Source organism: Parus major, chromosome 14 (genome assembly GCF_001522545.3).
Source record: "Parus major isolate Abel chromosome 14, Parus_major1.1, whole genome shotgun sequence".
Classification (NCBI taxonomy): Eukaryota; Metazoa; Chordata; class Aves; order Passeriformes; family Paridae; genus Parus; species Parus major.
The window spans coordinates 731,545-746,536 of NC_031783.1; the positions used below are offsets into that span (position 1 = coordinate 731,545).

General features: G+C 55.0%; 1 protein-coding gene across 4 annotated transcripts in view; it reads right to left on the reverse strand.

The window, feature by feature from the left end:
* Positions 1-14,992, reverse strand: part of LOC107211356 (ankyrin repeat and fibronectin type-III domain-containing protein 1-like) — a 185,343-nt gene that overhangs the window by 24,863 nt on the left and 145,488 nt on the right. For 2 of the 4 annotated variants that reach the window (XM_015643296.3, XM_015643303.3), the window contains one exon: positions 13,698-13,826. The exons of the other annotated variants lie outside the window; for them this stretch is intronic. In XM_015643296.3, coding sequence (XP_015498782.1) covers positions 13,698-13,826 — 129 coding nt within the window. The remainder of the gene's footprint in view (positions 1-13,697; positions 13,827-14,992) is intronic. 4 annotated transcript variants of the gene reach the window in all.

The window sequence follows — 14,992 nt, forward strand, 5'->3', positions numbered from 1 at the left end:
GAAAACCCCTGTCCCCTGAAAACCCCTGTCCCCTGAAAACTCCTGTCCCCAGAAAACCCCTGTCCCCTGAAAACCCCTGTCCCCTGCAAATCCTGTCCCCTGCAAATCCTGTCTCCTGCAAATCCCTGTCCCCTGACAACCCCTGTCCTCTGAAAACTCCTGTCCCCTGACAAGCCATGTTCTAAAAGCATCTGTGCCCAGCAAATCCCTGCACTCCATAAACCCCTGTACTCCATAAACCCCTGTTCCCTGCAAACCTCTGCAGGGATTTGTTACCTTGTGCTTGCCTGGCCCTCCAAGAAAGGAGGCCCAGCACCCCAGAGGGAGCTCAGCACCATGCCTGGCTGCTCCTTGCTGAGTCAGGAGCTGCTCCAGAGCAGAGCTGCTCGCAGGGAACAGGCAGCAAGAAGGGGCAGGAGCTGAAGGTCAGTGCCCAGAGTGCCCTCCATGGGAGCTCTGTGGTATCACCTTCTGCTGACCGTGTCCCACACCCACTGCCAGAACCAGTGCTCACACCCACACCCACATGTGCCTGATGCTTCCAGCACCAGCAACCAGCCAGACCTTCGCAGGTAGGGATGGGTGGACAAGGCAGACAGAGGGACCAGAGAGCAGCTGCTCTTCTCCACTGCTGTCCTGCCAGGATCTCACAAGCCCAGATGCTGGAGCTGGTCAGCAGAGCCCAAGCTACTAACACCACCCTGGTTAAATCAGACTTGCACATGGGGAAGCAGATGAGCCATGGGGACTCTGCCCCTCTGTCAGGAGGAAACCCTATCCCAGCTGGGCCTGCCAGGAATGAGCAGCACTACTGCCACAGCTGCATGTGTGCAAACCATGCTCCAGGGGATCAAATGCAGGAGCTGAGTCATAAGATGACTGAAATTAAAGATCACTGAAAGCAAAAGAAGGCAGAAAAAGTATCCTTGTGGGTTCACAGGGGCCCACTTTGGATCCAACAGGAGTGGGAGGTAGATGCTCAGCACGGAGATGCCCAGAGCACAACTGGCTTGCTGGGAAGAGTGAGAAGGGATGAAAGGTCAGACTCACCCAAGGCTGGTCCTGTTCCCTTCCTTGTGTCCTGACACAAACTTTTGAGGGGGGGAGCAGGGAGCAGGGCAGGGGGCTGGCAGAGCCCATGGGGCCAGAGGTGTTCCAATGGGAGAAGGAAGGGGGCTGGGATGGCAGTGTCCCAGCTGCTCTGAGGGCTGTTTCCATGTACCTGCACCCCACCAAAAAGCCCAGGACCTTCCAGGAGCCAGGAAGAAGCAGTCACCTCTCTGTGCCCAACACAGCTTGAGCTTGTGCCAGAGGGATGTCGTGTGTTTTGTCACAGCCTCACCCCCGGGTAATGTTCCACTGTCTCATCACTCCCCTGACACCACCCAGCTCTCCCTCTGAGTGTGGCTCCTCCACATCACTGTGCTTTTTTCTGGCATGGTGGGGTCCACACTCAGGCCCCCCACTAGGGTTCAAAGTTTGGGTCAGCTCCTGGTTCTGCTGGAAACCGGGCTCCAGGGAGCCCCATCCCCACTGTCTCGCCCTGGGGCTGAGGCTGGCCTGGTATGGGGGCACAGCTCCACGTGCTGAGACCTGCACACTCATCACAGCAGTGACAGGGAATCCATTTCAATCCATTTCCACCCAGACTTGCAGAGAACCGAATCCTTTAACCTCCTGCGCCACCTGGTGCCACCAGGATGCGCCTCCTGGTGGAAGCCACCTCTTCTCCAGAACCATCAAATGGTAGAAAAATCACCCAAGAAGGTCTTCTGGAGGTGTCCTGAGCTCACTCCCCCATGCCTCTAGCTGGCCTCCATCCTCAGCCACCTACATCCCACCTGTACTTCCCAGTCCTCCAGTCCATCACTGGCATGTTCCTTCTGGTGGAAACCCACCTCCATTCCATTGTCCCACCCAAGACATCCAGCCAGATGGGACCAGAATTCTGAAGGAAACCAGGCTGAAGACTTCCAGAGCTGCACCCAAAGAGGTTACAAAAGGGAGCCCACAGCCAATGATCTCGGCAGGGAGGAGGAGACAATGGTCACAATGGAAGAACAGACGAACGCACACACCCGGCTCCAGAGCTGCTGCCCAGCTGGTAAACGTTACTGGAGTCAGAAACCCACTGGAGGGCACCCAGCAGGAGCCAGCCAGCAGTGCTGGCCACTGCCCACAGACTGTCCCAACAACAGAGCAGGAACAGCCTCTCCCACTGGGATCTCCCTGGACCAGCACGTTCCAGCCTGGCAAACCCCTTACCTGGCACAGCTTCATGCTGCATTCGCTTGCTCCAGATCAGCTCCCTGGCCAGCACCCACCAGGACCTTCTCTGACCACCCCACCACGTTCCCCTGGAGCTGGACTCATGCCAGCACCACCCAACTCATGAGCAACACCAGAGGGGCTGGGTCACTGCCACCCAACTACAACAGCATCTCCATGGAGCCAGGGTCCAAAGCCTGCAGTACAAGAAGAGAAGCCAGCTTTTTCCATCATTTTGCTAGAAAGCACCCTACAAGTGCCCAAGCACTCTTGTAACCCCAGCACTAACTGGGGACAGGACCTCCTTCCAGCTGGGGCTTGTCTGCTCCTTCGTCAGACCAGAGCTTTCCCATCTCATGTGTCATTCCTCTCTCTGCAGAAAGCTCTGAGGTACCACAAAGTTGAGCAACTCCAGCTGAAGATAACACAGTCCATGGAGGAATTTCCAAAACCCCCAGGACAGCAATTAGAAAAAGTTTCCATTCTAATATAAAGGAGCAACTTTGAAAACCGTAGGCATCACTGGGTCAATCCTCCACTACCAGGACCTGGACTTGATGGCCTTGAAGGTCTTTCCCAGCTGTAATGATTCTGTGATTCTGTCCTTCCACACATGGATGTGATACTGCTGAGCTCACCCATGGAACAGGCAGGTCTACAAACACCCTTTCCCAGCTCTCACATGACAGGAGCATTTCCTCAGCTTCTCCTCCCCTCACAAGGCACTGCCCAAGCTGGCCTGAGCTCTGCTTCTCTCTGCTGAGGGTGAGAGGCAGGTGATAATCCACAGCCAGTGCCATGCAGGGGAAATGGGGACAAAGGCAACATTGCCTTGGGTAAACTGATTTTGAGACTTGTTTTTGGGAAACAGATCCTTCAGTCACCACTCCTGACCTGGACTTGTGTGGGCAAGGTGCCCTTAGAGAAAGGGACAGGAGGACACAGCATGGCCAGAGTCCCTTTGCAAATGGGGACACCAGCAGCTGGTCCCTGAAGAGCTCCTCCAGACATGCCCAGCCATGCTTTCCAGTGGCTAAGCATTTGACCAAATCTGTGTTGATTTCCAGCAGGAATGCATCATCCCTGCCAAATTTCAAGTCTCTTTTTCAAAGAGTGGAGACACCAGAAGCCCTCAAATAAAGAGACGGGAGGAAAAAAAAAAAAAAGAAATTGGCAAAGCTATCATTTTTCCTCAACCTTCTGCTTAAAATTGGGAAAAATAGAGGGAAAAAAAAGAGAAAGTTCAGCCTCAGGCAGAAAAGCATGGAACAATCCAGCCCAAACAGTTACAGCCTGGCAAAGGTAAGAGCAAACAAACTTCCTCTGGGAAGTGCTGTACAGCCCTAATCTGTGGTGCCCTCCTTATCCCTCCATGCTGCTCACAGGGATGACTTCCCTGCAGCTCCAAAGAGCAGGGGTGGCAGGAGCCAACAGCTGCAGTGACCCTGGAGATGGGAGGTGGCAGGGGGGTGAGAGGAGACAGCACCTCCAAGATCTCCCAAAGCCCTTGGGACATCCCTGCTCACACAGTTACACCAAGCAGGACCTTTGAGACACACACAGCCAGCCTGGGCCCCTGCACCACCAAGAGGCTGGGAAATGTCCCCGGAGCTGGTGGCCCCAGCACATGGTGCGTGCTGCTGCCTCCTTCCTCCCCCTCCTCATCCCTAAGCAGTGAGGTAAGGGGTGAGGACACCTTCTTGTTCCTCAGACACCCAGCTCTTCCCACCATGCTCCTCACCCTGCTTTTCACATGTGCTGCAAGATCTTCCTCAGGATCAGGATGCACCCACACCTGGAAAACCCCCCTGTGCCCACCATGCCCTGCCACATGCTGGCCTAGGATGCTACAGCTTGTCCCCGTGTTCACATGGGGCTCACACTGCAATCACACCTTCCCATCACTGATCCAACAAGCCCTCAGCCCTCAGGGCCTCCCTTGCCCCATTACCCCAATTTTTCTGTGGTCTGCATTCAGACAAGGGAGGTAACAAGAGTGATCTCCAGGTAAAGTGTGGGAGCATCAGGAAGAGTGGGATTTAACTCCTCACAGAGCAGCTGGGTGACCCTGAGCAGGCCACTAAAGCCCTGGTGCTGGGATGGGGTGCCCACTGTCCCCTCAGACCAGGGAGAGCAAAAGCTACAGCAGCACAGTCCCAGTGTAACACAGGAACAGCTCCATCTCTCCGCTGGTGCTCCTGCCTGAATACCAAGAATTACAGAGGCCTGGAGTAGCCAGAGCTGGAAGGGACCCACAAAGGTCACAAGTCCAACCCCTGGCCCCGCACAGACACCCCAACAATCCCACCCTGTGCCTGAGATCATTATCCAAACACTCCTGGAGCTCTGGCAGCCTCGGGGCTGTGCCCATTCCCTGGGGAGCCTGGGCAGTGCCAGCCCCTCTGGGGAAGAACCTTTTTGGGAGATCCAGTGTGACCCTCCCCTGGCACAGCTCCAGCTGTTCCCTGGGTCCTGTCTCAGAAGGATGAGGTGATCATGCTGGTGCACGAGGAAGGCAGCCTTGGGTCTCTGTGCAGTGCAGGATCCTGATCCTGACCTGATGCCTGCATCATCAGGAAAGGAAACGGCCAAAGAAACTTGGAGTTCATGTGAAGTTCACCCGAGCTGAGCTCTACTCCATAAGCAAAACTTTCCTGCCTGCCACGAGCCTTCCAGAGCTCATGACCGGGGCAGAGCAGGGCCAGGACTGCACTGGGAGGATGGGATCTCTTGGCAGAAATCATCTTCCACTTGCACAAAGATCAGGCAGGCGCTCTGCCGGGAATTCCACCTCCTCACTCAAAGAGCTCCAGGAGGAGTGTGCTCAGCACTGAGGTTCCTTCAGACCCCAGCTGGACAGCAGCAGGACACCAGGCACAGACAGGGAAAGCAGGAGCACTGACTAAATGTCACAGCAGATTATGTGTGTGTCCAGAAGCAGCCTCCTTGCTTCCCAGGATTTGGCCCAGTGCTTTGAGGGATTTCAGCAAAGCTAGTCAAGGCTGCCTGCCCACACAAACCTGTGGGCACAGCAGGACTTGGCTCTGGAGCCCAGCTCGGGCAGGGAGGATGGAGCAGCAGGATGGGGGCATAGGCAGGGACGAGGCACCTATCAGACCTCAAAGAACCTGCACCAGCAAACCCCTGGCCTTCGCCCAGTCCCACTTCCCAAGGAGATCCAGAGGTGGAGCGGGCCCTGCCAGGACCACAATCCAGCCCAGCCTCACCAGGTGCCTCTGCCCTTGGTTCCTGGAATGGGACAGCAGGGACTGATCCCCCAGGAATCTCTGATGGGTCTCTCCTTCAGGACTGGTGTCCTCTGACACAGACCAGGCTTGCAGGGGCTGATGTCTCCAGCACACAGGTGTTGTGATCACCCAACAATGCCAGGACCTGGTGCACAGTGACATTTAAAACCAAAAGAATTTGGGTTAACATTATACCTGCTTGGATCTCCTTAGATCACCCCTGCTACTGTCATTGCCTCTGACCACAGTAACTGCCTCCTCCTCCCCAGTGAAGATGCTTAGGAATGAGAATACTGTTTGGGGATGAAAAAAATACACTTTTTAAAGAACCTGCTCCCTGAGCAGAAGTTTTAGCCTCTCTAGAGTCTGCTTCCAGTGCAGAAACCTTGACCTTGGGGCTCTTAACTACAGTGCCAGCACAAGCTGATGTACAAAGCCTACCAGAAAAGCTTGACCTGCCAGCCTGGAGTTCAGAGCAAGCCCACAAGTCAGCCATGGGTCTGGGGGATAGCCAGCATGAGACCCCAGATGCCAGGCGTCCTGGAGCAACAGCAGTTCCTTCAACAGCAGCTCTCATAGAGTCAGAGGATCCTGGAAAGGTTTGGGTTGGAAAGGACCTGAAAGATCATCTTGTTCCTGTCCCTCTCCATGGGCAAGAATACCAAAGTGCCTGAAAAAGGAGGTCAACATTGCCATGCTCCTTTTAAAGAGTGAGAAGCTGAGGGACGAGGCCCAGGTCTTGTCCTCAGCTGCTCAGTGGGCACATAACTTCACTCTCTGACCTGTACCAGACATAAGGCTCCGCAGATGTGGAGACCACTTGGGCTCACAACTTCCCTGAACAGCATCCAGCCCACAGGAAGGGTGAGTACGAGGGATGGGGAAGAGTCAGTGTGCAGTAAGACTCCATCAAAGGTGGAAAGAGATCCCAGCACATCCAAGGACACGGTCCTCCTTGTCCCACTCTCCTGGGATGACTCCTCCCTCCCATTTGGCCTCTCCACAGAGCACTGGCTCCTGCCAGCATCCAAGCCAGTGGATCCAATATCGACCTGGCACTGTGAGACACTCTCCAGGAAGATAAACAGGAGGTTCCTGAAGCCCTGGAAGGCAGAATTGTCTCTGCCAGAGGAAAGTACCTAAGAGCAGAGGAAACCTGCCCAACAGTGACTGCCACTGCTCAAGGGACAAGGAAGGATTAAAATTACTGGAGTACCTTGGAAGTGTCAGCTGTCAGGACTATCTGGACATGTCCATGTTTCTGTGTTTCCTGACCCAGTGTCTCCAGAAGCATCAGCAGCAGGACCAATGATCCCTTCTGCTCCCGGGGATAGAGGGAAATGCAGCCTGGCATTCCAGAACTGGAGTGAGCTGCTGCCCTTGCTGGAGCTGCTCTAGACACACAATTCCTCCACACTACCCTTCCCCAAGTCCAAACTGGCTCATGGAGAAGGAGGTTCATGGCTGAAGATCTGAAGACCTGACCAGTAGTAGGAAACCAGAAATAATCAGAAACTGAGAAATAATCTTATTGGAGGTATCAGCTACCAGCAGAGGGAAGTGGCCAGAGCACCAAATCAGTACAATACTTTATATTTGTATTTTAAATGCTATTTGTTGCCTGTGCTCTCAGTGAGGAAGGGACCTGGCTGAAGGCTCTGGTCCCACACAGGGAGAACCTGGATGTCAGTCTTCTGTGAACAGTTTCCTTCTGTTGCTTCTCCAGAGGGCTCAATTTCTCCCATTGCAGTGACATAAGAAACAAATGAGGATGAGAGTGCTGGACCTGCTGGAGCCTGCAGCAGCACAAAAAGGGTCCAGGCCTCGCTCTGCTCCCAACCTCTCCAGCTCCATCGTAATCACAGGCTGAGCTGCCTCTCCTGAGAAGAGGAGGAAAACTGGGTTCCCAGAGGCTTGTGGCACCAGGAGGGAAGGCACAAGGTCTTTCCTTCCTGCTGGCAGCACGAGGCAGCAGAAGCGGAGCTGCAGGGGCCGTGGCTCCTCTGCCAAAGCTGCCTCTGGGCTAAGGACTGGCTGCAGCACCACGTCAGTCCCACTGGGACCAGCAGCTGCCCTCCAGCCTCTGTCTGCCTGCAGGCAACTCAGAACATGAGGATAAAAAGTGATCATTCACAGGTAAATTATTCCTGTGCAATGCTTTCCTGAGGTTAACCGGACTTTCAGGGAGATACTTGGAGGGCTCTCTCCCCCCCACCCCCATCAGCATGTCCCTCAGAGTCACTGTTAAATCATTGTCCCTCCAGCTCTGGGGAGGGGGGTGTGAACCCCTGCTCCCCCCAGTACATCCAGAGGCACTGGCCATGGCCCCAGAGCTGGGGACACACCCAAGCTCTTGAACCACACTGCCCATGTATAGTTCAACACCAGGGACTCTGAGGCTCCCTAAGTGGCACCCACCTGGCTCCCAGAGAGGTGAGGTGGGAGGATGGCAGCACCAGGACAGCCCCTGGCACAGGAGGATCTCTGCAGACAGAGCCCTCCTTGTTCGCTGGGGCTGCAGCTCCTCTTGACAACATTTATTGCCTCTAAACCAACTTTGCATTGTTCTGCTGATGGCAAAGTCCATCTGCCACACGGGGAAGCTCCGGCTGCACGGAGCCCTGGGCAAGAGGCCCTGCATGGGCTGGGTCCCCCGGAGCCCCGGCACCCCGGCAGCGCCCGGCACAGCGTGCAGGTCCAGCTCCCATCCAGCTAATTCAATAAGTCACAGATAGCATGACTTCATAAGGCACACACAGGCTCCACAGCTATTAGGGGAATTGGGAGCAGGGGGAGGAGGAGCTGAAATGGAGAAGGGATGGAGACGGGGAGGGTGGAGAGGGGGAAGCTAAGACAAGCAGCAGAACAAAACATCCCATAAATCATGAGGAGCTGCTGAAATACCAGAACAAATGACCCCATAGCTTGGCCATTGTTCCCGAGCCAGGGCTTAAAGAGCTCCCAGTTGAGACAAAGCGCCTCGCGTTTCGTTTCAACACCGCGCCGGGACCTGTGCTGGGCCCAGCCGAGCTGGGGGCTGTGTTTCACCTCGGATCCATGGCTGGCACTGCTGGCATGGGGACAATGACACCCTCAGCAAGGTCAGCTCGGCCACAGAAAGTGCTACTGATGCAGTGCCCCCAGCTCAGCCCGCCCAGAGCATCTCCTTGCCCCCACAGCTCCCAGGCTTTCCCATTCCTCCTCTTCCACTGCAAGGATCAGGGCCTCATTTGCCTTGTTTTCCCTCACTCAGGCTAAGAGCTTCCTGGTCTGGGGAGAGAAAGACCTCCAGGACTTTTCTGGAGTGAGACAGCTTGAGCAGGGCTGTCTCTGAGCCTGCCATCTTCATGCTGCTGCTACTCTTTGCTTCCCAAAAAGTTGATGACAACTCTCTCTGTGCTGGCTGACTCTGGCAAAGGGACAAATGTCACACAGAATCCTGGGGACAGTCCCACACAACTGTGGACAGCTTTGGGAGCAGCAGCAGGCTCTCAGTGGGCTGTGCAATAGCAGCACTCCCATGCCCTGGATCAGGAGCAGTGGGATGGATCAGTCGGCAGCTTGGCACCTCCCCTGAGCCCTGCAGCTCCACCAGGACCATGGTGCCAGGAGGTGAGGACCATGGATGGGGACAGGTCATCTGCCTGCAGCAGCGACAGCTCCAATGCTAGGAGGCACTTCCACAGCAGGGATTCCATGCCCAGCTGTACAGGGAGAACCTCCACACCACTCAAAGGGGAAATATTACACTATGACACTTTAAATAACTTTAATGAAAACAGTTCCCTTAAAACATTTCTTTATAACCAAACCCAAAGCACAAGGCAGAGTGCAGCAGCTGTCACGTGTGCCACCTCCAGCATCCAGATGGTGCCAGCGAGGTTCCCATGTCCTGCTCACCTGGCCCCTTCCACCCGGGCCCGTGCGGGCTGTGCTGGCACACAGCTCCCTGTGCATCCCAGCTTCAGCAGCGAGGAGCTGGGACCCAGAGCCCTGCCAAGGCTCAGGAAAACAAGCTGCAGGCAGGGCTGAGCCCGAGGCAGCCGCCTGTCGCCAAGAACAGACACGCTGCTGCCAGCACGGCCTCAGCCCCGTGGTGGGCAGCCAAGGAGCAGAACCCAGATAACGGCACGGGGCGAGACAGGAATGCGCTGCATTTTTCCTCAGCTGCCATGGGAATAGGCTATTCCAACCATGGATCACAGGGAGGCTGGCTGACAGGGAAAACACAAGAGCCCAAAGAGAAAAAGCAGTGAGTAAGAAATGAAGAAGAAAACTGAGGGAAATCAGGTGAGCAAGTGGTGAGTATGGGAAAAGGAACGTGGAGGGGAAGCAAACCCAGGAACAAACAGATGAAGGAAAGCCAGAGCTAGAGCTCAAAAGGAAAAGGAAGGGACAAAAGGATTTCAGAAGGACAAACCTGCCAGGGCTGAAACTTCAAATAAGCAATAGAGCAGAGGATGTGAGGGAACAGAGGCTCCCAGCTCTCCCACACAGGAGCAAACCAGGGATCGCAGCCCTTCCATTGGATTAAGAGTCACTTCAGAGGGAAGATAAACGTGGAGTCTATCTCAGGTAACAGGCACAGGAGGAGAGGAGGCCACAGCTCACTCCAGCTGGGGAGAACAGGGATTGTTGGAGTTTTGGTGTTGCTGTAGGACAGCTTGAGGTCACAAGCTTTCACTTTCTTCACCCCAACAGCAAAATGTGGTGGGCTTCAATTCAAGAGTGCTTTTGTAGCCTTGTGCTGTTTAGGCTTGGGAGCTAGGTTAGAACCAGACACCACAGAAAGCAGAGCTTTAATAAACAAAATTCCAAATCCTTGCCTCAGTTACCAGGTTTTACCTCATGTGTCCCAGCACACACCATCCAGTAAAGAGAAGGGAATCAGCAAACCTGGGCAAAACCAGACACGTGCAGCTCCCAGGTTTCTCCCAAAGACTGGGAAAGCTCCTCTCCAGCACCTCCCAGCAGCACGACACCAGCACGGGGAGCCATGGGCTGAGGTGATCCAGCACATTCACAAGCCCAAACACTGGGGACTTTGTGGTGCTGGCTTTAAAAAAAAAATACCCTAAAAAAGGCCTAATAATGAAGTATTTATTTCAGTAAACAACGTATGAATGAAAGAAGTGTTTTCTCAATACTTCGCTTTTTCTCTGCCTTCTCTCCCTTCCCCCCAGCAATTTTGTTTTTAATAAGTGGAACTAACAGGGCTTCGCTCGCTGCTGGCCGGGCTGGGGAGCAGGGCCGTGCTCTGCTGGTCTGCAGCAGCACAGGAACACGTGCCATGGCAAATAGAGCTGCCTTGTGCCTGGGGGAGCAGCACCCATCAGCGTGCCACAGCCAGCGAGGCAGGGAGATGTGCTCTGATGGACACACCCAGCTCTGGGAGCTCTGCCTCAGGACCATCCCTGGCCCTGGCAGCAGCACGGGACATCCAGCCCCTTACTCACTGTGGCACCCAAGAACTGCACCTCCTGGCCCAGGGCTGCTGGCACTGGAGAAGGGCCAAGTGCAGGTAAAGGCATCTGTGTCCTGTCCTGCCTGGCTATGCTCAGTGCAGGAACATGGTGTCAGGCAGACTCTGTGACCCTGTGCAGCTCCTTCTCTTCTACCTCAGCTCCATCCACCCCTACCTGAGCACCTGAATAATTGGGAACACTGGAAAACTGGTGCAGCTTGTCCTGTGTGGAGATGGCTTGTACTGATGATGCTTTAGTAGGAATTTCAAGCAGGAACCTCTAATCCCTGCCCCAGACTGACACCCAGCTTTTCAAGGCAAAGAGCACAGATGATGTCATGCTTTTCTACCTCCTGCTTGGCAACAGGCAGCAGCAGATTGAGCTGTCCTTTGCCTTCAAGCCTTGGGGTCAAGATGGGCAGGATTCTCAGAAGCTGCTGATTTGGAAAAACATGGTCCATTGCTATTCCATGCCACCCCTACCTATGTGGGATGAGCTGAACCTGTCACACACAGTGTGGGTGTTCATTTCTGTGCAGAAGCAGGTGAAAGGATGCAGTTGTAACCCTGGGTTGCAAATACAGACAGACTTGATGTGGGTAGGTATTTGTTCTGGAAGACAAGTTAGGCATCTGTAGATTTGCCAGGATATGATCCAAGTTTCCCATCAGCCAGAGGACTGAAGAGCAGCCTCACCTGCAGCCCAGGATGGTTTGGAGTGACTGAAGGTGCTGATCCTGCTGTGATGAGCAGAGATCCCTGGTGATGTACAGGGAACACAGAGAAAAGCTGTTTCACACCAAGGAAAAGGCCAGGAGATCCCTTAGCAGGTCATAGCTGCAGAGAAGACTGGAAAAATCTCCAAATCCCTCTTTGAGGACCTCTGCACGTGAGATGGATGGGAGCAGGCAGCAGGCAGGGTCCTCAGCTCACTGCCACCCCTCAGCATTTGACCCTCTGGGGTGACCCCTCCTCTGTGCCCTGCCAGCACCTGGGCTCCAGCAGCCCGAGCCACCCGGTCCTGGCTGCCAGGGTGAGGTCTGAGCCAGCTCAGGGAGTCTCCAAGCCATGGGTCAAACCCCCAGTACAAGGTGGGAGTCCTGCCTGACTGTGCCTGTGTCCCTGAAGGATGGGGACACCAGGTCTGTCTTCCTCAGCCTCACAGCCCCAAGATCTGGTGTGCTGGCACAGGGCAAACCAAAGGCAAAGGCAGTTCCTCCTCAGGCAGAGCTCGTTTCCAGACTGCTTTACAAAATCCCTCGAAAAGAGCATCGTCTACCACTGCTGCGAGTCACTGCTGCACAAGGTGGTGTGCCAAATGCAAGACAGATGGTTTCCCCCAGGAAAACGCTATGGAGTGGGGGAAAATGTACCACAAATATCCCCCAACAGGGCTAAACTGGGACCTGGGGGCTTCAAAGACACATTTAGAGAGGAAAGAGATTTACTGGTTTCTCATGCTTCTTTGTTATGAATAAAGACAAGCTCTGATTGTTTTTAATGAGCTCGCTGTTGTTTCTCTATTTGCTACATCACAAATTCACATATTTGTCTCTTTAGGAGATTGAGAGTAATTGCAGACCAAGTTTCCTCATCACATCCTCTTAGCAAAGGGAAGAAAGTTATGTAAGTGGAGAAGAAAGCAGTCTGTCCCCAGATATCCTGAATTCTCTGTCTGGTTCATTAATACCTGGAGAGCTTTGATGCTCAAGGAACCTCACAGATAGAGGAAGCCTTTGAGGAGGGTTCCACAGCCTCACACTGAAGTGCTAGAACACACAATAAGTGCCAGAAAGATCTCCAAAAAAAGCAGGGAAATTGAACACCAAACTTGACATTCTTGCAATTTCTAAGATTTTTTTTTTTTTTAAAGTTTTACCCTCCTTTATCTATCTAAGGGAGCAGAACACAATGCAATTTCCAGGTCCTTTAAATATCCTTGGCAGGTCACCTCTAGTGCTGGGATGGCTGGCTATGATCTCCTTCCAAGACTCTTACAGCAGAGCTCAGAACCCAGGATGAACGACCCCCTGCTCGAGTGGGGACAGCTCCTTCAGCCCTGTGTCACACCAGGGGCTCCAGGCAGGGCAGCAGAGGGGAGGGAGGGAGGGAGGGGGCACCGTGTCCCGCAGGGTGCCTCAGGCTGGAACAGCCCGGGACCCTCTGACTGCTCACTCCGGCCCTGGTGACAGAGGGCAGCCCCTGAAAATGTCCCTGCAGATGGCAGAGCTCCCACAGCAGCTGAGGACACCCCACTGCAGCTCCCAGCTCCGGCTGATCCCATGGGCAGCGAGGGGGGATGCATCCTCCAACAGCTCCCAGTGCTATGGGGAAGGGGAAGGGGAAGGGGAAGGGGAAGGGGAAGGGGAAGGGGAAGGGGAAGGGGCAGGGGAAGGGGAAGGGGAAGGGGAAGGGGAAGGGGAAGGGGAAGGGGAAGGGGAAGGGGAAGGGGCAGTGGTGGGCTTTGCCAGAGGCTGTGTGCTCGTGTGCCCCAGCTCAGCAGACACTCCCATTACCCACATGAGCCCTGACAGAGCTTCAGCTGCAGGATGCTCTGGTTTGATACCTTGGGGGAGGCTCTGCAGCAAGTGGAGGGGTTTGGAGGACTGTTGTCCCACAGGACATTGCTTTGACAATGGCAGCAGTGGGAAAAGGGGACAGGAGGGTGACTGGAGAGGCAGAAGCCTCTTCCCCCAGTCCTGTCCTGCAGCTCTTACCATTCAATGCTCAGAGACCTGGGCCGGAAGGCAGACAGCTCGGCCGAGCCATACTCAGCTTTCCTTCTCTTCTCCTGCTTCTGCTTCACCGACAAGCGGTGGGCAAACCTAGCGAGGCTGCTCTCCGACCTGGGGAGGGGAGAGGAAAGGTGTTAATGGCACTTCAGCCCTGGCTCCAGTGGCACACCCAGGGCACAAGGCCAGGAGGTGCAGGGTGCCGAAAGGAGGGTGTTCCCAGCCGTGGCACCAGTCCTGGGGCTGGGAAGTGGAAGAACAGCAGCAGGTTTGGTATTGCTCAGCAGGACCAGCACAGATCCATGTCAGCCAAACCAGAGCTGCAGCCTGGCGGGCTGAGAGAGCCAGGTTCTGCTCCCTGTGAGCAAAATCACCTCCCCAGGCTCCAACTGGTGACAGCCAACACTGGAAAAACAGCCAGGGACACGTCGGTGGAGAGAACCAAAGCAGACTGAATCAGAGGCCACATACTCCTTCTGAGAAACTCTGGAGCTCCTGTGGCCTCCCAGCTGGAGCTCCCAAACACCAGAACAGCTTCCCTGAGGAGGACTGACATGGAAATCATGACATGGGAGAGGTTCTGGAAGAGGAAACAGAAATGTGTGGGAGCAAATTCAACCGAAGGACCCGTCTGTGCTGACCAAACCCCTTCCCAGCAGGTGGGGTGCTCCAGTGTCGCTCCCAGCCCCTGAGACAAGCACATCCACAGGCTCCAGGACCGTGCTGCACATTCCAATCCATCCCAGCCCTGTCCAGGGGAGAGCTGCTGGCACAGGGCACACCTGCCCTGTCTCCACACCCAGTGGCACACAGGCTGAGAATGGCTGAGGAGGCACAGAGACCCTCAGCCCTCTGCCTCCCTCTGGCATGCAGAACCCCCAGAGCTCCTGTGCAGAGGGTGGCACCCCCAGCCTGGGGCTGAACACGCCACCACAGCCTGGCCCTGCTGCAGGAGCAAGGGAGGACAAGCCTGGGGAGCTGGGACACCCAGACTTGGGCACATGACCAGGCACTGAGGCTGTGTGCCAGCCCTGCCACACACTCACAAGTATCACATCCACTGCCTCCTGTCCTCCTTTAATGTGCCGGCACAACCTGCTCCCAACGCTCAGCCAGCACCAGGCTGGGCAGCAAAGGAGACAGGAGTGATCTGACAGAGTTCCCAGGGGGATGAGGGACAGAGTTGAGGGGAACTTTGAACCTACACACATTGCTAAAGCAAATTCTCCTCTCCTCTCCTCTCCTCTCCTCTCCTCTCCTCTCCTCTCCTCTCCTCTCCT